This window comes from Microtus pennsylvanicus, chromosome 10 (genome assembly GCF_037038515.1).
Source record: "Microtus pennsylvanicus isolate mMicPen1 chromosome 10, mMicPen1.hap1, whole genome shotgun sequence".
In the NCBI taxonomy this organism is placed as follows: Eukaryota; Metazoa; Chordata; class Mammalia; order Rodentia; family Cricetidae; genus Microtus; species Microtus pennsylvanicus.
Genome location: NC_134588.1, coordinates 51,666,629 through 51,690,049, shown reverse-complemented (window position 1 = coordinate 51,690,049; position 23,421 = coordinate 51,666,629). Strand labels below are relative to the sequence as shown.

General features: G+C 43.1%; 1 protein-coding gene across 2 annotated transcripts in view; it reads right to left on the bottom strand.

The window, feature by feature from the left end:
• Positions 1-4,136: 4,136 nt before the first annotated feature.
• The window catches only part of Astn1 (astrotactin 1), a 329,272-nt gene continuing 309,987 nt past the window's right edge, over positions 4,137-23,421 (bottom strand). For both annotated transcript variants that reach the window (XM_075988353.1, XM_075988352.1), the window contains exons 21-23: positions 22,083-22,183; positions 12,114-12,297; positions 4,137-7,421 (exon numbers count right to left, since the gene is read on the bottom strand). In XM_075988353.1, the coding sequence (XP_075844468.1) occupies positions 7,184-7,421; positions 12,114-12,297; positions 22,083-22,183 (523 nt within the window). In that variant the 3' untranslated portion in view covers positions 4,137-7,183. The remainder of the gene's footprint in view (positions 7,422-12,113; positions 12,298-22,082; positions 22,184-23,421) is intronic.

Below are 23,421 nucleotides of genomic sequence, written 5' to 3'. Positions count from 1 at the left end.
GGTATCTGCCTTTATTCATTTATTCCTAGCACTCAATAGGCAGAGACAGGCAGATCTATGTGAGTTCGAAACTAGCCTGGTTTACATAGTGAGTTCTACTATGACCCTGCCCCCAAACAAACAAACAGACAAACAGAAAACCTAAGTAGAGTTTGGGGGCTTTAATCATGTATCAGTGAGACCAAAAGATCTCCGAAGTGAGCTATTTGTTCTCATTCTGTTTCCGTTACCAATAAACAATGAGTTTATGTTCACTTTAGTTTTGTCCAAAGATATTTATAAAATATGATTCATATGTCATTAATTTCCCTGCGTATATACAGTTTCACCTAGTCTTTGCCTATTCCATTTCTGTAACTAGGACAGGCACTCGCCTGGCACGCATCCTCTGAGTCACCATCTCTCTCCTCTTCCCAGACACTAACTAATAGATCTCACTTTTCCTGACCAGGAGCTGATTTACAAGCTCCATGATCGTCAATCCAATTGTTCCGGAAGCAGTTCATATGTCCAAACAAACTCCTGATTCAACTCAGTCCTGAACTGCAAACTTCTTTGTTTTAGAGTTCACATAAATCTAAACTTCTTTGTCATCAAAACTCAATCTTCAAGATGGTCTCCAAGAACTTCAGGACTTCTGAAAGTCGTATGTCAAATACTATGTAAGTGATTACCTTTCAATAAAGTATGCAATAGTTAAGGCCCAGAAAAGGAAACAGAAATTGTCTTAGGTAGTTCCATAGAGGGATTCTGAACTGTGGCACCAACTAGAAAGATTGAACTAATGAAAAGGGACGTAAGGAATGGTAAGACAACAATCTTAGGTATGGCAACATCCAGAGAAGCTCCTACTTTGCAGGCACAGGGGACACACAGAAGAGACAGGGGCCACTAAAGAGGTTCTGGAGACACCATCCAGGTAGAGGAAGGGGAAGCATCCCAGCTTGGTGTCTCTACCTGTCCTCTAAGCTTCTACAAATGCATCCCATGTTCCAGTGGAGGCCCAAAGGTCAGAGAGTCTAGAAATGTCATTATTAGGAGTCCATTGTGTGCAGAAGAATAGAGCAGAGAAGGTCCAGCAATGGTTTCCAAACGAGACTTGTTTGACCTTAGTTTCATCCTTGTGAAGTTGAGTCCTGGGACATCACAAGGGCATGGTTTCAGGATGTTTCCTGTCTGGAGAGTAAGTCAGAGAAGAGTGTGACTCTTTGGACAACAGCCTCAGGGTCTCTTGACATTTTAATCATTCGAAACAAAGAAACTTGCCCTTGTTTATTAGGCACAGAGTCCGGCCGGGATTCTCTTGGTAGGAAAGGTAATAAGGAATGAATTACATTAATTTATACCCCATGTGGGTGAGTATATCATAGACACCAACAAAAGTCAGCATTGGTGAAGAAATGTGATGTCAAAACCTGTCCATCTGTAAGGAAAGCAGTTAATTGCAGGGCCCACATTGCAAAACTCCGGAACAAGACGTTTCTTTATTTTCTCAATTTGGATGGGTACAGAAGTGAACCAAGTCCCAGATTCTCACATGAACTCAGAGTAATTTCTATACAATGTTGGGGCTTTATTTGAAATGGAAATACTACTTAATTAGTCTATATGAACTACTAATACTATAGGAGTTCATGGTGGACACAGGGTTGGTCATTGTAATAATCAAGATCAGAACTGGATTCCAGGTCTTAATCTCTGCTATCCTGAAGGCTTTTATCCCCTGAGGTCTCTTCCAAGTATTGACAGAACTCTGCATGCATGGGAAGGAAATAGAGCCAAAAGACCCACAAAGATATGCACAAAGCTAGAATAATATTTCTGTAGCTTTGTAGTACCCCCGTGTGGAAAAAAAAAAACACCTAAAATGAAACCAAACTGTATTTGCAGACTGTGAAAATAGGCTATGACCTCAAAATTAAATTTTTATTTTTTCTTTTAAACCTTGAACTTTTGTATACACACACACACACACACACACACACACACACACACACACCATGAATTTTGGACATTTCACTCTCCATTCCTCTCTCATCACCCTATAGCAACAATCTTCTTCTTACCAACAAGAGCCCCCTCCTAACTTCACGTCTTCATTTAGTGTGTGATCCAGGGGGTTTAATAAGAGTTGCTTGCATGCGTGTAGTCATTTGGAAGGTTATATACTAGGCCACGGGAAACTTATCAGTACGACATCCCTGAAGAAAACAACTCCTCAGCAATTCATATTTAATGAAATATGAAGGTTATGTGTAGAAGCAGTATAATATTAGAATCAGAGTCGTGTAGGTATTGGTAGAGATGGTTATACTTCCATGTAACTGCTTTCTTTCTCTTTCTTACGTATTAATTTGTGATGAACATTGAAGTATATGCATTTAAGAGTTTAGCATAGGACCTGGCACAGGAAGTGTGAAATGGCACATCCATTTCCAAGTGCAAAAGGCCATACAAACAAAATAACTTAAAGTGCCCTTTTCATTCAGTACTATTTCTCACTCCTTGTGGGAGGTTCTTTTCTCATTTTCTGGCCGTAAAATAATGTCTCCTCTCTCACAGTGCTACCATGTATATTTTGAGGTTTGCTCTCCTGGAAGCCCGGGGGGTACAGTGTCCATCTTTCTTTTGGTAGTCCTTTCATGGGTCACAGACTCTGTCCATCAATGAGAAGAACATCCTACTTACCTAGTCATGCCTGCATTGGTTTCCTCTCCTTTCGGAGATCAATTTACACCCAGGACAGTCTTAGTTGTAGGCTGGTCACTGAGCAGATCAAATAGACACGTTAGTATTCATTTGACTCCAAATCCACAGGACACAACCATCTTATATAATTGGGATGAGTCAAGAATTCTAGGCAGGCTGGACAAGGGGATTCCTACTTTCACAGAGGCTAGGAGTCCTATGTAAGAGGTAGGGGGACTAGTCTTAAAGGTACCAGGCTATTTCATTTGTGAGTTGTCAACAAAATTGTCCTAGTGGGTACCGTGGGCCCAAGAGCTAGCATATAGCCTTCTCATCAAGGAGTAGATGGGAAGTCCACCTACTTCTTGGCAGTCTTTCATTTATTAAAAAAATATTTATTTATTTTTATGATATGGGTAAGAAGTCTTTGCCTGAACATATTTACATGTATGTCTGGGGCCCGCAGCAGCCAGAGAGGGTGTCAGATCCCCTGGGAACTGTAGTTATGGATGGTTAAGAGCTGCTCTGGGGGTGCTGGAAACTGAGCCCAGGTCCTCTGTGAGAAGAGAAAGTGCCCTTAGCTGCTGAGCCATTGTTCCAGCTCCAAGTCTTGGATTTCTTATGTGATTGCAGACGGCTTCAAGAGCAAGAGCTCCAGAGAAGGCCAAAATCCCAAAGCCTTTTTTGACTCTGATGCAGAAGTCACAAACTGTCACTTCCATTATAACCTGTTGACCAAAACAGTCATAAATCTGCCCACACTGGAGGGGAGAGGCAGAAGAACATTTAGATGGAAGGAGTGTGGAAGAGCGTGTGACCAGAATAGAACCCTGCTCCAGTCTGTGTCTTCTTTTAATCATTCCTGCCTAGGCAGGGCCTAGGACTTTGATCATCGCTTTTCAGAGAATATATTAAGCCCAGACTCTTAACCTATGATTATTGATGAGTTGAAGTGAATCATGTGTTTTGGTGGCAGACAAGAAACATCTAAAGTCAGAAGGGATCTCATAACATCCAGCAAATCTCAAATGACTTTGATAAACACAAGAAGGGATTTGGGGTGGCCTTTTGAAACATTTTCCTTCCCTTCTCATCTTAGGCTGTGTGTCAGCCTACCTTCCCCTTGTAAGGACAGGTTCAATGGGGAAGGCCATGCTTTGGCAGAGGAGGTTTGTGACTCTCTGTGTCTGGAAGACGGAAAATATGCTGCAAAGACATTTTACTTCTGCTTCCTTGGAGGAAGGGACAGAGGATCAAAATCACTACCATGTAAACATAGGCTTATCATTGTCTGTGGAAACCATTTTATATTCTAGTTAAGATGATTGCTTCAAAGCCTAGGTATTTGGAATATGAATTATAACACTTAGAACTTTAATTCATCGGTAGGCCACCATGATTGCTCAGTTGATGGGACGACATGAGGCAATATCCACACACTCAACACCTGCTGACAGCTTTGTTTATTATTTACTCGATTACTTTGCTTCTCATAATCGTACAGTAATTCTCTTAAACAACACTGTTATAATTGAAGTTGGTCACATTGTACCATCTCTTCCTTCTACAGTAGTGTAGTGTTTTTCACACTTAACTTTTTAATAGAACATTTGAATATCAAGGAGTGCAGTTACATAAAAATAACAAATGGACCAAACTTCAAGAGAAACAATTGCACACTCAGTTAAGGTTCTGATGCTATACAGTGGTTTGTGTGCGTTCAAGAGGAAACAATAGAGGTCCCAGTTTGACAAGGAACTGGAGGCATTTAGGTGGATGGAAGTGGCTCCCTTAAGACCTGTTTGGCAGCTTGGAAATGAGGTTTAATACTGGCTCGATTGCATTAGCTTTTCTAGAGAGTTCCTCCAGGCAAGAACTGAGAATGACTGGCAGTGTGTAATCCTTATCTTTCTGAAGGCAAAAGTCCTCCAGCCACATCTATAACCATCTCAAGACTACCCCTAACCCATTCATGTTGAACTTTTAAACTCAAAATTACATTGCACCAGTCATAGGAGTTGCATACGTAGTGTTTGGGAGTGAGGGTGTGTATACCTGGTCATACATTTGAAGAGAGGAGAACCTAAGAGCAGACTGAAAGAATAGGCAGTCAAGGGTAAGCGAGGGAGGAGAAAGGGAGAGATGATAACGGATTCATGTAGGAGGTGGAAGGGCTTTGGAGGGAAGAGCATAAGGATAAAAGAGAGGAGGAAGGTATGTCTGGAGTAAAACAGAATGGGGGTGGAAACAGAGTAATAATCTTTTCGTTGTTTTTGTTTGTATTGTTTTGTTTTTCGAGACAGGGTTTCTCTGTAGCTTTGGAGCCTGTCTTGGAACTAGCTCTTGTAGACCAGGCTGGCCTCGAACTCAACATAGATCTGTCTGCCTCTGCCTCCCAAGTGCTGGGATTAAACGTGTGTGCCACCACCACCCGGTCAGAGTAATAATCTTAACATCACTCCTTGTCTTCCCTCCTGGGTCTATAAGCTCCTATCTCCAACAGAGCTGGATGGCATCAGCAGCCTCATTATCCTTCTGTTCAAAATCAAGACACCATTTTCATCATAGACTTAAAGATGGAAAGAAAGAAACAGCAGTAAGGAGATGTACACACCCTACCATATGGGTCCATAGCATCCTCTTATCTGGCAATAGTGAACAGATTGCCCTTAGATGCCCTTTTACTAAAGCTCATACACTGGCCGTGGGTGAGACAGTCAAGTTTTCATCTAACTTTGTACAAGTTAGGGAATCTGTGAGGGAAAATGAACAAGATAAATCCTCCCCACTCACAGGGGGAAGACAGGGTGCTGCCATGCTGAGGGCACCAAATGCACCCCGACTCCAAAGGTTATGGGTGTACTTTGGCAATCTCCCTTCCCCTTGCGTGAGGGGCACATCTGTACGTGGTTCCTTAGGAAGGTAAAGCTCTGGGTGGGTTCCCTGTGGAGCTTAGTGCTTGGTTGGGCAGCTGTGTGATTTAGGCAGCACAGACTGGTTAAAGTCCTGTGCTCTGGAGACACTGGGCTCATCCCGTAGCTCAGGGAATCTAGTGTATGAGGGACCTGGGGAACCTTGAGTCACATTCCTGCCTGCATTGCTCATCACAAAAAGGTAGAAAAGAATAGATCTTTCCTTAGGAGGTTGAGAATTCAGTAAAATGTTTAGAGTAGTGCCCATCACAGAGCAGCTAATCAATATTGTCTGTCACTATTCCTAATTGGACAGTACGAATAAGGCTCGGTGACCGCACTGTAGAGAATTCCAGACCCATGTCATGTCATGTGTTTCTGTACGGAGAGTTCCAGGGAAGGCAAGCTGGCTAAATTACATTGGGTCATTGCTACTTGACCTGGACCCACGAAGCTAGTCTTCCTGATAGCTGAGTCACCATCCCACTCCCGGGCAGTGAGTGCAAACGGGACCTCAGTCCCTACTGAGCATGATCGCCAGATGCTCTGGTCAGAAGCAAGCTGATTGACATCGGAGAAAGGACTGTCAAAAATTATAATATGATTCAGAAAATTTAGTAAGGGGAGTGTGGAGAGAAGCACTTTTCAGATTGATAAGAGCTTTAGTTCACTGAAACACTGACGGGAAAGAATCTCATTCCCGGATGAAACCAAACATCAATCAAGCCCAGGACCAAACAGAATCAAGGCTCTTAGGTCTCTGTTGGTAGTTTCAGAGAATATAAATATTTTTAAACAAACTCCACTTATCTCCTGCAAAGGGGTCTGCTGAGTAGTCTTGCAGGCCTCTCTGGACCTAGATTTGGCAGGCGGTATCACACTGCCTCTCGAAGATCATGTTGTTTAGAAGAAAGGACGGCAATCTACCAGCAATTCTGGTCCTGGCTGAACATGGAGAAGGGAAGACCTAAAACTCAGTAAGGCTGGACCCCTAGCAGAACCTGGGTTCACCTGTGAGGTCTGGAGATAGCAACAAGGGAGCCTGGGCGAAAACCCATGAGAAACACGCATGGGCCACCTCATTATCTTCTTCAGCGCATGCCTGGGCTCCCAGCATTCCAAGGCTTCCTAAGAAATGCCAGAGCAGAGGCACCAGGCAGGTGAAGATTTATTCTTTCACTTCCGTTCCCAACTGCCACTGGGAACTCTAATAGAAGCACCCCCACCTTTGACCTTTCGTGGGCAGCGCGGTGGAGCGCTTAAGCATCCCGGTGAATTTCTTGAAGAAAAACAAGTGACTGAAGCAAATAAATGCCAAAATGAGTTTCAAGGTAATCTTCTAAGGAAACAAAATGGTGCTGCATGAAGCTACTGTCAGTCAGGATGAGTGACCATGCAGATGGAAGTTATCACACTGGACAAGTCCTGCAGGGAGCAAGGGTTACTCTCTTCCTGGTTTAGAAGGTACTTGTGGAGCTTTGGATGTCCCATTAAAAAAAATGTCTAAAAATCCACAAACCCACCCAGATGTCTCCCTCTTCTCTCCTGCTTTATTTTGGCAGCGACTCCCGGGACCCGCGGCGCTAGATGTCCTTGCTGTCCCCATAGTCATTGTAGGGGACGCTCAAGGTCTGTTCCTCACAGGTCTTCCTGAGGTCCCGGCTGAGCTCGGACCAGTCCAGTCCATAGGGCTTGATCTCACTGTACCGGCAGCCCAGGTACTTGAGCGCAGCACGCCGCAGGGTTATCTTGGGCTCCTGAAGCAGTCCATTGCACCAGCTGCTCAGGTCTCCAAGCTGAGAAAGGATGAGGCCTGCTTTCCTATAGGCCAAAGAGAAAGGACGCTTTGGTCAGGAAACAAAAAGATATGCCAAAAAGAGACAGCCAGAAAAGAAAAATTACTGCCAGGGCGAGACTCTTAACAGGGTAGAGCTGACAGTTCTGCTCCATCCTATCCCATTCTTTTCCTCTTAGCACAGCAGATCCTTCATGCTTGTCTGTCCAGTGAATGAATGAATGAGTGCAAGGCATGGCCATGCGAAGCGATGTAGGCACAAGTAAGAAATGGAAGTAACAAATGCAGCCAGGAAAGAAATAAATAAAGCTGAGAAAATGAATAACTAATATTTTAGTGGGGATATATAACTTTTTAAATCATGGAGTCTGTAGTCTTGAAAGAAATCAAATCAATGTCGTATAAAACCAGTAATTTATCATCACTAAATGACAAGTAATGTACTTGCCTGAGAATTTCTCCTTTCAAGGCTAAATTTGAATTGATAAAAAAAACAGTCAATATAGTGGAATGAAAGGGGTATCTGATGTAACCAATTATGTCTGTGCTGAGGGAATTATGGTACAATACGCCCAAGGACAATGGGGCTCTGGCTCACACTGACCCAGGAGTGTATTTGGGACAGAGCAGACGTCCAGGTGCACACACCACCTAATTAACCTTCAGGGGAGCTCACGCTCCGCTTCTTCATCTCCTTCATAAAGCCACAAGGCCACTGCTGTTGCTACCAAACGCCACTGAGTAAACAAGGAAGGGAGTGGGTGAGAGGACATCCCGGGAGCAGAAGGAGAGGAGAGCAAGGTTGCCCAGAATTGCACACATTTGACAATACTGCTGTCTCTGCATGTGGGAACCTCTGACACACAGCCCGATGAAATGGTTAGCACAGCCTGGCGAAATGTTTAGCACAGCCTGGCGAAATGTTTAGCACAGCCTGGCGAAATGGTTAGCACAGCCTGGCGAAATGGTTAGCACAGCCTGGCGAAATGGTTAACACAGCCTGGCGAAATGGCTAACACAGCCTGGCGAAATGGCTAACACAGCCTGGTGAAATGGTTAACACAGCCTGGCGAAATGGTTAGCACAGCCTGGTTAAATGGCTAACACGGCCTGGTTAAATGGCTAACACGGCCTGGTTAAATGGCTAACACGGCCTGGTGACATGGCTAACACGGCCTGGTTAAATGGCTAACACGGCCTGGTTAAATGGCTAACACGGCCTGGTTAAATGGCTAACACAGCCTAGTGCAACAGCGAGCACTGGGATGACTGCTGCGTCCTTTTCCCTGGTGTCAGAGATAAAGTATACCTGGAAGCCGGTTCTAGGGCCATGTTGGTTTTCTTTCTAAGCACCTAGGACAAGGGATTCTCTCACTTGGTTGTGCTTCGTTTCTGCTTTTCAAAGATATAGGTGGCCGGGAAGCCATGAAGATGATTCTCCTACTGGAACAAGGTCATGAAAGGCTCAAAATGCAGAGTAGAAAGCTTGCAGAACTGAATCCCTCGCAGTATTAACTCACTGCTAAGCTGAAAAGCTTTTCTCATGAAGAATGATCTCTCCTTTCCGCTTTAATCAACAACTCCTTACACAAATGGGCATTTTTCTGCATCTCTTCTATAGTAAACATTTCAAAGCATAACTACACCCATTTAATTCCTCCTCATCTGGGCAGCGAATGTGTTGTGGGGGGGCAGTGATATCACTGGATTCCTAAGATGACAGGAAGAAGGAGGGTTAAGCTGGTGTTGGAGTAAAGATGTCAAGCTTCAAGCAGCAAAGTCAAGGGACGAAGAGTAGCGTAACCTCACTAAAAAGAAGTTGTATTTTCTCCAATTATGGTAGGTTGGAGGAACTCAAATGAACACTCTGTCATCTGACTAATGAGTCTCTCTGGATGATCTGAACTGTCCCTATCAGCTCCTCTAGTTTAGTCAGGCAGGGTTCAGGGTTTTGGTGGCTCTTTCCTCTTAAACCTTCTTTTGTGTGCTATCATTAGCTAGCCTTATGAGGAGTTGAAAGAAGTGGGGGTGGGGTATGAAGAAGGAATGAGGACAACATCTCATCATCTTCCGGAAACAGAAGGAGCACAACCCAGTAGCCTTTCAAAAGAGTGAATTGAATTAGTCTATGGAGTCTTTGTTGCTGTTTTCATTGCTCACTGATTGTTCTTTAAATAATAATTACTTTGGGTCTGCTCTTGAGCATCTCAGAGGCAGCAGCCTTCTTTGTTAGCAATGGTGCAACACTGTTGTCCTCAGCCAGTGTTTGCAACCTCAGCTCAGTCTGGAAGCCTCAGGTTTTAATAATCCTACCAGAACAGTGGGAACCCTTTCTGTTTGCTAACAGGAAGTGTGTTCCCACAGACCCATCTTTATTCATTCTCACAATTAACCCTGGAGTGAGTTGATGTCCCTGAAGGCTGTGAACTTTTCCTTTCCTGTGGCTCTCTCTGAGACTCATGACATTAACAACTAAGACTTTGTTTCCATGGACTAATGGAATAACACAATGTTTTCTACTATGCATTTGTGAAAGACCAGTATTGCCCATGCGAGCCCTTGGGAGGAGAGTGTGGAGAAAAGGGTGCACAGTCAACAGTCGGTGTTGCTTCACAGTGGCATCCCCATATCCTCCCCTGCTCACTTTCTGCATTAACCAATCTTCCTTCCGAATCTTGAGTCACAAAAGAGAAATTTTAAAGACTCAAATGCCCTTAGAAGTAACAATAAAATTTGCAATGCTAGTGCCATTCAAATTGTGGCATTTCTGCTCCCTAACAAAGAACCGTGTGTGTATAATGGATAAATTTCAGATTAAAGAAAGGAAGAGAGGAAAAGAGGGGCATTAGGAGCAGAAGGAAAAGAAAAAAGGAAAGAGTGGAAGAGGAGGAGGTAGCTAGAGGAGAGTATGACATGTGTGAGCAATAATTTGGCCAAAGGTAGTTATAGGGTCTAGAGTATAAAGGACATTCCTTAGTACTTATCTACATTCTAAGTCAGAATTCATTTCTTAAAAAATACAAGGCAGACAAGTTAACTGCCCCCTACATATTTCCGTTAGACCCACAACAGTGGCTTTGTTTGTTCAAAGTCTATCGTTCCTTGTAAATTACAGGTAAACTTACAGAGTGTAGCTTGATCCTGCCTGGCTTTATACAAACAATTGTTTTATTCCAGGAAGAATAACCTGAATAGCCTACTTCCTCCAAAAATAATAAAGTAGAGCTTGGGAAGATGGCTCAGTCAACAAAGTGCTTCCCATTCAGATGTTAGTACAGTTCTCAGAAACCAGGACCCTGGTGTGGGATGCTATTATAACCCCACATCCATAGACTTAGAGACAGGAGGCGGTACCCAAAGCGGACCCTGACCTCCAACCACACCTGCACACACCAGCACACCAGCGTACCTGCACACATGTACACACTTATGTGTACACACACACACCAGCACACCAGTGTACCTGCACATATGTATGTACTTACATGTATACACACATACATCAGCACACTAGTGTACCTGCACGCATGAACATACTTACGTGCACACACACACACACCAGCACACCAGTGTACCTGCACATATGTATGTACTTACATGTATACACACATACATCAGCACACTAGTGTACCTGCATGCATGAACATACTTACGTGCACACACACACACACACAGAGGGGGGGGGGATATCCTGAACAATGGTCTCTGGGAAACTTTCTAACTACTGGGGTGAGTGTCCTCAGACGTCAGAAGCTGGGATGGGATGACTTCTGGGCAACACTGCTTTGCCTTTTGACTAAAGTATGAGAACTGTTTAAGAGCTAGGGGTAGGGTGGGCAGGGATACTACAGCATCAGTTTCCCTCACTTTGCCTCCTCTTCCTGACTCTCTCCCACCCTCCTTTTCTTGCTCCCCCATGTCTCTCTCTATCTCCTTCTGTCCTCCACCTTCCACCACACGCTGTCCTCCCCTTTCTTTTGCTTTCACTTTATTTTCCCCATTCTCACAGCCCTTGTCCTATCTTCGTTTTTCACAAGTTCTTGAGTGATTTATGGTACTAAATTTTATGCAACCCACCTCTTTATTATGTCTAAGAATTACAGAATTTCCAGGAAAATCTGCTATCTCAATATATGGTCAGAATAGACAGCCTAAGACAGGAGTGCTATCTCTCTACACTCCTCATTCCCTCCTTTCCAGGAATTCTACCTGAGCTTCATGACCTAAAAACAGTATATATTGTGCATTAGGAAGGGACAGGATTGGATCAGAAGTAAATGGGAAAATACCATGTCGCCTTCATGGAGGCCTCATCTTCTCTAACACCAGGTTGAAAGAGCATGTAAAAGTCTGCATCCTATAGGTAACATTCATGTGCACCGGATGATCCATGATGACCTCCTTAGTAAAACTTTTCATTTCCTTTCACAAGACTGAGGTTTGATTCCCTGTAAATTTAGAATCTGGAATTCTGTATCAGTGGGATCAAGAACAGGAACAAAGGCTCAGAATGTGAATTCATGACTCAACCTGCTTCAAAAGAGCTGATTCCAAACCACTCTGCATGCCCTGGGCTGTGTAAAACATGTCACCTAGTTCTCCGAGCATCTGAGATCCCTCAGAAACTCCCCACAACTTCCAGGAAACAGTACAACAGCATAAGAGACACACAAGACTCCATAGAGGGTTGAAAAGAGAATGCAGAGTTCACTGAGTACCTGGGACCTAGTTCATCCTCACACCGCCAGGTGAATTCCCCAAAACTCTCGTAGTGCTGGTTATAGTGGTAGAGGACTCGATGCAAAGTGGGGGAACCCAGGTCCAGAAGGGTGTTGTAGGCAGTCTGTTGCTCCTTGCCACTGGTGTAGCCATTGAAGAGATTGTAGATCTTGTCTGCTATTTCTGAGGAGGGAAGAAAAGGCAAGTCCAGCTGTGCTTTGGGAAATGCATCATTAGGAGATTTCACCTCTGTTCAGAGATTATATAGAGTGCACCAAAACAAAATAGATGGCACCATCTATTAACATGTGTTACATATGATATACTCAAGGCATAACCATTGTTCCTGGAATTGTGATGAACACTACAAGATTAAAACAGGAGCAAGAAGAAGGACTCAATCAAGAGACAGGGTAGATGCAGAGGCAAAGGCTGCTGCTATGAAATAGTGTGCTATTTTCAATAAGGTATTTTCTAAGTGGAGTACTACATAGTTTTATATGTAGAAGAGTAAATACATAAACCAGAGATAGTTGTTCATTATCCGGGTCAATATTACTAGGTGCACACAATCGTGTGTGTTATGTGACTGGCAACACAATAGATTTGTTTACATCAGCACCACAAGCCTGTGAAAATAAATTTTGCTCTTACATCATGACTGCTACATCATTACTGTGCATAGAAAATTTGTGGCTTCATTATGGGCTCATGGGACCACTGTGGTATATGTGGTCCATTACTTATCAAAATATCATTACATAGTATTCAGCCATTAATTATATATGTATAATCATATGCAATATATGTGCATGTATTTACATGTGCCAGAAAATAAATACATGCATATTTATTTATGCATTCATGGTGTTATTTTAAAACACTGACCCTAAAGTATGAGATTGATTTGTTTAATTTACTCTACCTCTGTACCACTGGGTTTCAGTTCTCTTTTTAATAAATTAAATGCCTTTGACTAATACACCTCTAAGGTCAATTTCAGCTGCTATACTTTTTGTCTTACCAAGGTTTACTAAAAAATAATAATAATAATAACCTAAGGCATAAGCTAATATATTCATGCTTGATTGGAAAGTGCAATCCCAGAGAAATAAGTGTGGGGATGAAGGTCAATGAGGCAAGAAATGAGAGACAATATAAAGGATTATGTCAGGAAGCTGGCAATGCCTTCCTGGGAACCCAAATGTTATATTTTGCAGGAGAGGATATTTGAAGTTCCTGAACCACTTCTGAACCATACAGTGGAAAGAATAAAGACTTAATGTTCAGTTCCCATTAAAGATTGGTCCGAGTGTGCTTCCATATAAGACTGGTTGGAGTTTACTCCTATGAGACACTGACATGAAAACTTATACGTGTAGGTAGCATTTACCTGGTACCAAGTGGTTCTTTAGAAAGCACTGGGGAAACTCAGGCCACAGGCAGCAGGCTTTGGCTCAGAGATAAAATGAGGCACCATCAGATAATATTTCTGAGTCAAGAGAAGAATTCAGAGACGCATTGACTTTGGAATACTAAACGTTTGCTGGAACCAGATAGGCCCAACATAAAGGTAACATGAGAATCTGTATACATCCAGAAACTCAAGCTAGAACACTATACAATCCCAAATGAGTAAGCATTCAGTTTAATTTATACCTGTGGTGTATCTGCCTCCAAGGTTTCCGTGGCTAAGACTGAGTTCAGTGACATGCTCAAGCAGCTACAGCTTTGTGTAGCCTTAACATTTTTTTATTTTATAATCCAAGGAGTTTTATCACTACATGTTTTCTCAATATGGCCATCAGAAAAGAGATGCTTTTTGCATGTTCTTCTTAACATCTGAGAGCTACCATCCTCTGAGCAGGTGAGCGATGCTTTCCCTCGGGTGTGTTAATTCTGGAGTTGAGGAAACTGAGTTCTTTTTTTTTTCTTTTGGATTTTTTTGAGACAGGGTTTCTCTATAGTTTTTGGTGCCTGTCCTGGAACTAGCTCTTGTAGACCAGGCTGGCTTCGAACTCACAAAGATCTGCCTGCCTCTGCCTCCCAAGTGCTGGGATTAAAGTTGTGCACCACCACCGCCCGGCAGGAAACTGTGTTCTTGAGTGAGAAAATCAGAATTATGCCTACTTGACCCCATTAACCAATCACAGCACGGGACTCCTTGTGCTCACACCAGGTAAATTTCAGAATCTTGGTAAATGTCAGATCCACCAGAATGTGTTGTGGGTAGAATGATTAAAATCAGTGCTGGCCTTCATGTCACACTGAGGACAAGAGCTAGACCTTATTTTCTTGATATCCTTAGAAGCTGTACAGTGCCAGATAAAAGAGCTGATCAGAAATTGATAGTTATAAGAATAGAGCTCCTAAGTTTGAGCGTAGCTTGAATCTACTTGAGAGCAGGGTTTCTAAATGATCCTTCTCCAGGCCGGTTTGCACTAACCCTAGAAACAAAACCTACAGGCAGCACACTCAGCAGCAATGCCCATCCTTCTCCTTCAGAAATTCAATTAGATTCTCAGGTTGTTAAAATTCTCAGGCAGCTGTAATGAGATTTTTAGATAAAGAAGAGAGCAATTTAGAAACTGAAGTCCCATGATATCTCATTATTATTAAAGGTTTATTCTTTTACTGGGCTAAGAACTTCACATCCCCACACCCCTCACTGCAGATTTATGCATCTCAACAAATGAGATTAAGAGATGGACAAGGTTAGAGGTTACCAACCAGAGGTCACATTGCTATGGTGGGCAGCAATGAGGCTTCTGGATTGTTCCCTCGCCATTGCTACTTTGCATCTGTGCTCAGTCATCAGTGGCATTTAAACAGTGTAAGGTGTAAGAGGCAGTATCTTGGGGAAATATCTCTAATAGAGCACATGTGGGCAGAGAGTCCTTGTAGTGTGGCAGGGAGTTGGGGCTTTTCTGGAGGTAGGAGAGAAGGAAACAGTGGGCCAATTCTGATGACTGGCTTGTATTGTTTGGAAGGCAGGGCATGTTTTGCTAAGCCAAGAATGGTTGGGGAAAGAAAACCATTGGTGCTCAGACTCCAGCTTAGATAGGGTGATTTGGAATTCCTCTTTGACTGATGAGCTGATACCAAATAATGTTTCTTGCAGTGGGAGATAACGTGTCAGATTCCAGGTTCTACGTGTTTACTGTTGAGACATGGCCCATGGCAGCGGTGGTGGTTCCTGGGGCACGCTTCGCTCTAGTAACGTAAGAGTCATGTTTAGTTGAACAAGCCAACATCTGCATCCTGTGGGCAAAACCAAGTTCCACTACAAATCTGCTAAAACCAAGATAATCTAACTGAAGAGGATTAAAAGCCTATCAGTAAACAGGATCTTATACTCAGAAAAACCTGTGCTTAAACTCCAGAGCATGACCACATCTGTCTTTTCCATCTCCCCTGAGAGAACTGAGACATTTTTTTCCTTTGATAATTCTTTCTTTTTTATTAATTAACATTTGAGACATTTTTTACTTCATTAGTTTTTATAGATTGTAAGAGTTCAACCATCCAAAGAATGCAGGTAGTTTAAATTAGTATTTTACTTCACTTTGAGCTTCACAGAAGTCTTCAGCTATCCATGACAGATTCAGGTCCCTCTTCTATTTAATGTGCAGGAGTTAGGGACAGTGAAAAGCAGGTGAGAAGATGGCTGGGAGGTTGGAAACATCGCATCATCGCAAAAAAAGGGAGTCTGGCTTGCTAGAAGGGATCTGAGATCTCTTGGACAGTGGGATAAAATAACGGCTGGGCTGAAGCCATTAGACTCAAAGGCATAACAAACAGCAGCCATCAGACCTTTGAATAGACTCGAGTTTCTGTGTATTGGCCTTGGATATATTACTTAACCCCTTGGGTCCTAGTTTCCTGTTTTTCCAATAATTGATAGTAATATATACTTCCCAAGATTATCATGAGAATAAAAGTTTTCCTGATTGCAAAACTTTAATTCAGTGCAATATCTGCCCACAGTATCTTTATTTAAATATAAAAAAATAATAAAATATTTAAATATAAAATATTTTTTATTTATTCATTGATTTTATAAAATTGATTTTATAAAATTCATTGATTTTATAAAATTGTTAATGTAACAAGTCCTGAAATGTTAATCAAATGTGCTTGGGAACCAGATAACTGAGAGAATCTGGTAAAAGTCCTCACTTTGTGTTTGCAGTGTTGTGGTGGGAGATAGTCAAGTAAGCAACAAAGCATCCTAAATAAAGGAAATGAAGTATGTTAGAAGGTGAGGAAAGAAAACATGAATGGGAAGCGTGGGAGTATTGAGAACTTTGTCAGTTTAAGTGGGGTGTCTGCACCAGATCTCAATGGCACGACGGGCACTGGGATTAGATACTGAAGAGAAGTGGGCGAGATGTGTAATATCTTTTGAAGAACATACAGAGAACAGAAGTCCCAGCCCCAAGGCTCCCAGATTACAACAGGCACCAAATGAGCAGGTGCATACAGAAGCAGATGAATGGAGGGGAAAGGAGGGAGAAATAGTATTTTTGTTTTTACTGCCAACTTCTCAATAGATAATGTTTTCTTTGATGCCAAGACAAAGAAAGAAGACAGGAAACACAGCAGCCCAGGAGACTGGGGAAAACAGTATGATTAAATGAGATAGTAACTTCAGAGGCACAAGTGAGTTTTCTCATCCCCCAGTAAGAGTAGCTCTTTTTACCTGAATTAGGAGCAGTGGGAAACATTGGTAGCTTTCATTGATGGTATCCCGGCTTCATAGAAATGGTCCCCAGACAAGAGATCCTAATTCATCACTTAGCATTTCTCAAGAGCCATCTGCAACCCCAGTCCCACACTAAAGTAATGAATGGTGCAGTTCCAAGCAATCTCAGCTGGCCTGGTGTCTTTGTCCTTCTTAGCATTACACATATTGCAAGGTTCTATTTTCTCTCCCTGGCTCTGTATATGCTCCCCGATCAAGCTTTCCTGTGCTTCCGCTATTACTGGTGATCCACACATAGGAAGCATCATTTCCATTGTCATAGCTGCTGTTTCTCATTGGAGTGTCTGGTTTGGAGCCAAATCAGAAAATACCTATTTCTGATGAGCTCCAGGATAACTCTGATGCTGTTGATCTATGTACCACATTTTAAAGACCAATGCTGTACAGGAACCCATATTCTCTAATCTTTCCTTACTTTTCTCTGGGGCAGAAGTTATCACAAAGCAACAGCTCTTCTCTTTGTCCCCAACTAGGGTACATACTCTTCCTTCCTTCCTTATTTTTGTGTTTTCTGAAACCTTCTCCAGGACATATATATTCTTCTCCTACATCCTTGAAGAGGATGGTCCTTTAGTTCCTAACAGTCAACTGAAGCAACTCCCTCTCCCTCACACACATGTTAAGCAGCCTTCATTTCCAAAACTCTCCTAGTTTAAATTTCCTCCCATTCATTCCCTGACCACTAGCTTACATCCATTGAAGATCCATGCTTCTAGTTCATCTCTATGCCGCTCCCATGAAGGGTGGCTTTGCCTCTTGTGAAAGAGGCCCCCTTAAGGCATTCAGCTATGAATCATTGTCCCGAGAACTGCTCTGCCTTTAAAATAGCAGATCTTAAATTCACATACTGTGAACAGAACACAACCTCACTCTGCAATTTCTGTGTTTTGTAGTGGTACTCATCCTATTCTTCGATGGAAAAACAAACAAACAACAAACACCTGAGTGTTTTTGGCTTCTCCATTCACTCCAGCATCCTTTCAACCCTTTTCCTTCTCTACCTGAGATACAAACCAATTTACATTAGTTTTCTTTTTCTCTCAGTCTCTCTTCTATCATATTTTTGCGAGCTTGTGCTTCTGGAATTTTCCAGAGCAAATCACACACCTTTCAACCAAATAAGACTGTTAACATGACTGTTCCTTCTGCCATGTTCCACATATAACCTATTGAGAAATAAATCCTTAGGTTCTTCCATTAGCATATTGAGGATCCGATGACCTCTTAGCAACTGTCCAATAGTGACACTTATATAAACAGCAGCCCATTGCCTATCGATTGCTATGGCCATCTATTTCCACTTTATAATGTGCTGGGTCTGTTCTCATCACAGCAGGAAGAATGACCTCTAAAACATCAAGACTAATGATGTCACTCCTCTGTCCCAAGTCCTCTGGGGCATCCCATCACAATGCCAGATCCGGTCCCTCCTATTAGTGACTAGACACTACTAAATCAGCCCAGAGCCCCTGGGAACTCTTACCCATGTGTCTTTTCCACTCCCCACTCCTCACAGATATGAGCCAAGAATCACAAGCCTTTATTTTGTCTTCTTCAAACATCCTCGAGGTCTACCCTGCTACTTTCGGAAATGATTCTTTTAAAGACATTTGTGTGACTTCCTTCTTCACTTACTTTCCCCAATTCTGACCTCTGCCTTTCTATACCATGCCCCATTTTTATCTCCATGATCGGTAGCATCATTTGAGATGTATATTTTACTGTTTTGTTGCTGTTGTCTGTGGCCCCTGCTGATGTATCTATAGAGGTACAGTATTTTTGCTCCTCATGCCTACAGCAGACTCAAGCAAGGACTAAACATTTGTTGAAGGAGCTCATAAATCCATGAAATTGATCATAAAATTCTTGAAAATTGATTCTGAGTCCAATACTAGCAACAGATAAATGTCTGTTTGGTGACTAATTCCAGGAGACAAACACACCTGTGGGAGAATCAGATAAAGGAATGGGTGCATTTGTGTATCAACCAGAAAGGAGGGCAGCTGCTGGGGGAACAAAGGACTAGAGCCAGCCTTCCCTTGGTGAGATTCCATGGTGAACTTGCAGGATATCATGACACAACCTTCACACCACTCGGGAGGTTTATCTCCTCCCGAGGAAATGCTTGCTTCAGCTCCAGGAGGCTGGTTCCAGTAATCGGGCAGTAGAAACATACTTACACAGTAGCTGGAGTGTTACACATGGTAAAACTCTTCTTAGAACGTATCTAGCTAGCTTTGAATAAACACCCACATGAGGGATAGTGTCTGGGAGCTGATGTCACGCTCTGGGTCAAATTCCTGTCTGTCCTTCTCTTTAAGCCCAGACCCAAATGGGTTATATTTATGATCACCATATGGGATTGCGGAGACAAAGCATATGGGGTTTTCTTTGGAAGGGCTATATTAATTTGCAAGGATGCCCTCAATTAGTCTAACTCATTAATCTCCAGACTTGCTCTGAGCAGGACTCCTTCCTGGCTGAAGGGTAACAGGACCTGGGACTGCGATTTTATTCCATCTGCACTAAATTGTCTCCTTACACCTCCAGTTCTTTTGTCAGAAAGCGAAAGTGGGTACAGAACTCATTCAGTCATCTTGTACTAGAACTGACAGGCGGGAGTCCTCCAGAGAAGGAGCTAGCTACTCTCTACCATGTGTCCCATGGTCATTATGCTGATAATCATTTCTCCTGTTCATCTCCTCCTCGTTGCTTTTCCTCAGCCAGCAGCTCCACCGTAGCTTTTGTCTCTTCCCAGACACCAGTGAACACCAGACAGTAAAGCGCCTTCTTTGACATGGCCTGGAAGTGCTATGGATCCCCCAGACAGGCTCTCATCTTGAGATGTGTGACCCAGACTCTGTCTTTACCTTCATGGAGTTTTAGAGACCTTTAAGGCTCAGATCCTGTAAGCTAGCTCCTCTCCCATTAGGGAGAAGTCCACCTGCCATATATGTGTGGGTTTCTCTTCTTCCACTGTGTCCCACTGGGCATGGCCCTAAAAGGGAGAATTCTGCTCTTTTTTTTTTTTTACAGTAGCCCCTTTCTCCACCAGTTTGCCGAGACAACGTCCTGTTAAGTCTTTCACCTAAGAACACTCTCTGTTTGTCATAATAACATTATAAAAATAAATGGGAATTGGGATCAAAATGTGGGTTCTGTTAGACTCTCTGTAACCTCAGGCATCTTATTTACTTAGAATTTCAATTTCATCATATGTAAAACAAGGACAGTGTTGTGTTCATTGCTTCATATATAGAATATCAAGTTTCTATCAGAGAACTATCAGGCTTCATGCTTGGTTATCAATAACTAACACATTTCCTTAATGTTTACTATGTACTAAGCACTGTTTTGCTTTTATTATTTTAAGTTAATGATCTCATTCAATACTCGCTAGACCCTTCACATTGGGCTACCATTTTCCCCATTTCACATTTGAGTAAACTAAGGCATGAGATAAAGGAACCCGTGCAAGATCTACTAGGTGGATGGTGGATCAGGAGTCTGAATTTAGGCTGTTGGTTCCAAGGCTGAGTTCTTATGTGAGCTGTCAGTCTCCTAGACTGTCTCCTAGATATTGGGGACATAAAGTGCAGAAAGGGGGACTTGCCTCGGGCCTTCATGACACTCATTGGCTAGAAAGGTCAAAAGAAACTAAGCAAATGCTTATAGAAATGGAAAGAAATATTTTACAAGTCAGAAACATAGTACTGTGAGGGCACATAACAGTGGAGAAGGGGACACTTGATCTGAGGCTCTATGCTGAGTTGAGTTAGCCATTTGGAAAGGTACAGAGCATTTGAAGTAGGTAGATGGTAATAGGGCCTAACACGTGCAATGACCCTATAAAAGAAGTGAGACCTGTATAAGAGGTATTGAGGAAGGCAGTAGGACCAGAATGAAGAAATTGATAGGGTAATGGAGAGTTGGCAAGTAGGTGCTAAAGAAGTAGACAGGGTCACCCACTTATGTCCCAAGAGGCCTTTTAAATATTCATGTCATAAGAATAATGGCAGCCCATTAAGGGATTGTTATTAGAACGCATTTTATTACGGTTAGACATCTTTGAAAATGCTGTGTGCATAACATGCCAATATGATTAACTACAAACAATATTTCCCAACGTTGTACAGTATTAAAAGGTCAGTGGTTTAAATTAAAGCAGAGCTAGGTGGGCAGCCCATTTTGGGGACCCCATGCCTGTTGCAGGGAGCTGTCGTTTCACTTTTCGATAAAATCCTGCTGGCTAGCTCTACAAAAGTTAGACAAAGTGAAGTAGATCTAAATCACTCTTTTCCAAATGATTGTCATCATCAGGCTCTCGCCCTGTGGCATTCTGGGACTATGCCCCTCTTGGTCAAGATGATATATGCATAGCCAAGAACTATATGTAGGATAGTGAGGGGCAGCAGACAATTAACTTAGCCATGGTCTGTCCCTGATTGGAATCCGTGGGACCAAAGTGTTCAGTGTCTCTGCTGATAAAAAGGCTTGTGTTTCAGATCTGACTAGTAGACATTAGGGGCCTTACAGTATCACCTTAACTGGTTCTGCAGTCCCAAGAAATGGGAAGCGTAACTGAGGAATTCTGCCTTCAGAAGTGTGAAAACTTTAAAGTAGGGGATCATGCCAAGACCAGCCAGGGAGCATCTCTTGTGTGCTAGAAGATGACTGAGAAAAAAACTTCCTAGTGGTTTAGGACCAAGGCCAGTGAGGAACCTTACACTGAAGAACCGGCACATAATAACTTCAAAGTATGGAGTTTCTCACAGACTTCAGTGCACTGGAGGAAGGGCTGATGACGCATAATTCCAAGTCTGCAGCCCTGTATGCTTTAGTTCAGAGCAAACTTTCAGATCTACAAACCCACAAAGAACAAGTGGTCCATCCATGAGGGCAGAAATGACAGATACTTTTGCATGAACCTAAGCACCTACTTGCCTGGGAACTTTGTCAGTGTCTGTTGCTGACTCCTGCTTGATGGACTATACTGGATCACAGAATACAGTGAAACCCTCTGCTGGAGCACGAGGCCCAGCAGTACTGACAGAAAGTCCACGCTTCTACCTTGAGCTTGGATTCTTCCTTCCTGTCAAACTCCAGGTCATGCCATGCACTCCTTCGGCTACCGGTTCCTTAGCATGGCAAGGGTAGCTAGTTGGGCAATCATGTATAGACATGGTTAACTTCAGTCCCTTACCTTGGGCTTTGACATCATCCACCACAGGACATGGCGTCTTCACAATCACATCACTTGGCCTGGAGCGTCGCCCTGTGTTGTCCACTCCCCAGAGGGTGAACCTTGCAGAGACGTAGGAGGGTAGCATTATTAGAAGGAAATGTTGAGGTTTGGGGTTGAGAAACTCTGTCTGGAGGCCCAGTTTTGTCTAAATAGGAGGCTGGTACACTTACTGCTCCCATCCAGCACTCTGGTGAGAGAGCAGTGGGACGAAGCCTTTGGCTGGTTCCTGTGGCCTGTGGTTGGAATGTACTGTCTTGAGGGATGTCTGATAGAAAGTAACACAGTGAAGGGCACTTCATCTCCACATGGAACCCCCAGGCAAGCAACATCAGCACCATTGCTGGAAATTCTCTAGTTCCCTGATACAGGAACTAGAAACCTGTGCTTTACCAAGCCTTGAGACTTCCAGGTGGCTCGTTCTCCCTTTTTCTTTTCTTTCTTTTCAAATTTTTATTTATTATGCTACCTAATTATTCTTCCAAAAATATAGTGTTCAAAGAGATATGACCTCAAGCCCACTGTTTCTTCCTCACTCAGAAGCACAGAGGATAGGCAGAGCAAGGACCTGCACGCCCCAAGATGCCACAAACCTTTCTCTTCCCTCCCCAGCCTCATGCCAATGTCATGAGGCCTCACATAGGTAGGCTTCACCCTAGCAAGATGGCCTGGTCTAGTTAGACCTAAAATGTGACAGCCTGCTTAACTCCAAAAGACATGGGTCAGCCCAGAGCTGTTGTGCCTAAAGGACCTTCTCAGCTAGTGGACCAGGGCCAAGCATCCAGCTTTCTTATCAACAGAGAGGGTTCAGAGCATGCCGCATGTCTATCTCGTGCCTGCTCCTAAGCCTTGCTCAATGGTCTTGCTCGGTAGAGCCAGTGCCAACGGCCCTTTCCCACCACATGTGCCTTGAGTCCAAACTGAGCATCTTGCCACCTTCCTCCTGCCATGGCATCCTGGAGAAAGCCTGGGCTGCACTGACACTCCTTATCCCCACGCTAGTCCTGGCAGCCATGATAAGTCCTCTCATTGGACTCATTGCCTCATTAGCTTCTTGGTCCTGTTTCTAGAATTTTTCTGAGACCCCCAAACCTGTAAATGGTGTACCTGAGCTTTTTGGAACCAGATCCACTTCTGAGCTCATTTTTTTAACCCAGTCTCGCAGCACATTCAACTACGGTTCTGAAGGGTAGACCGAGAGGTAGCATGGGTACCCCCATGCAAACTTACACCTCATGATGTATGCGATTCCCATGCTAAGCCGTGTTCTCTGGGACCTCTAATAGTATGTTTCTTTAGA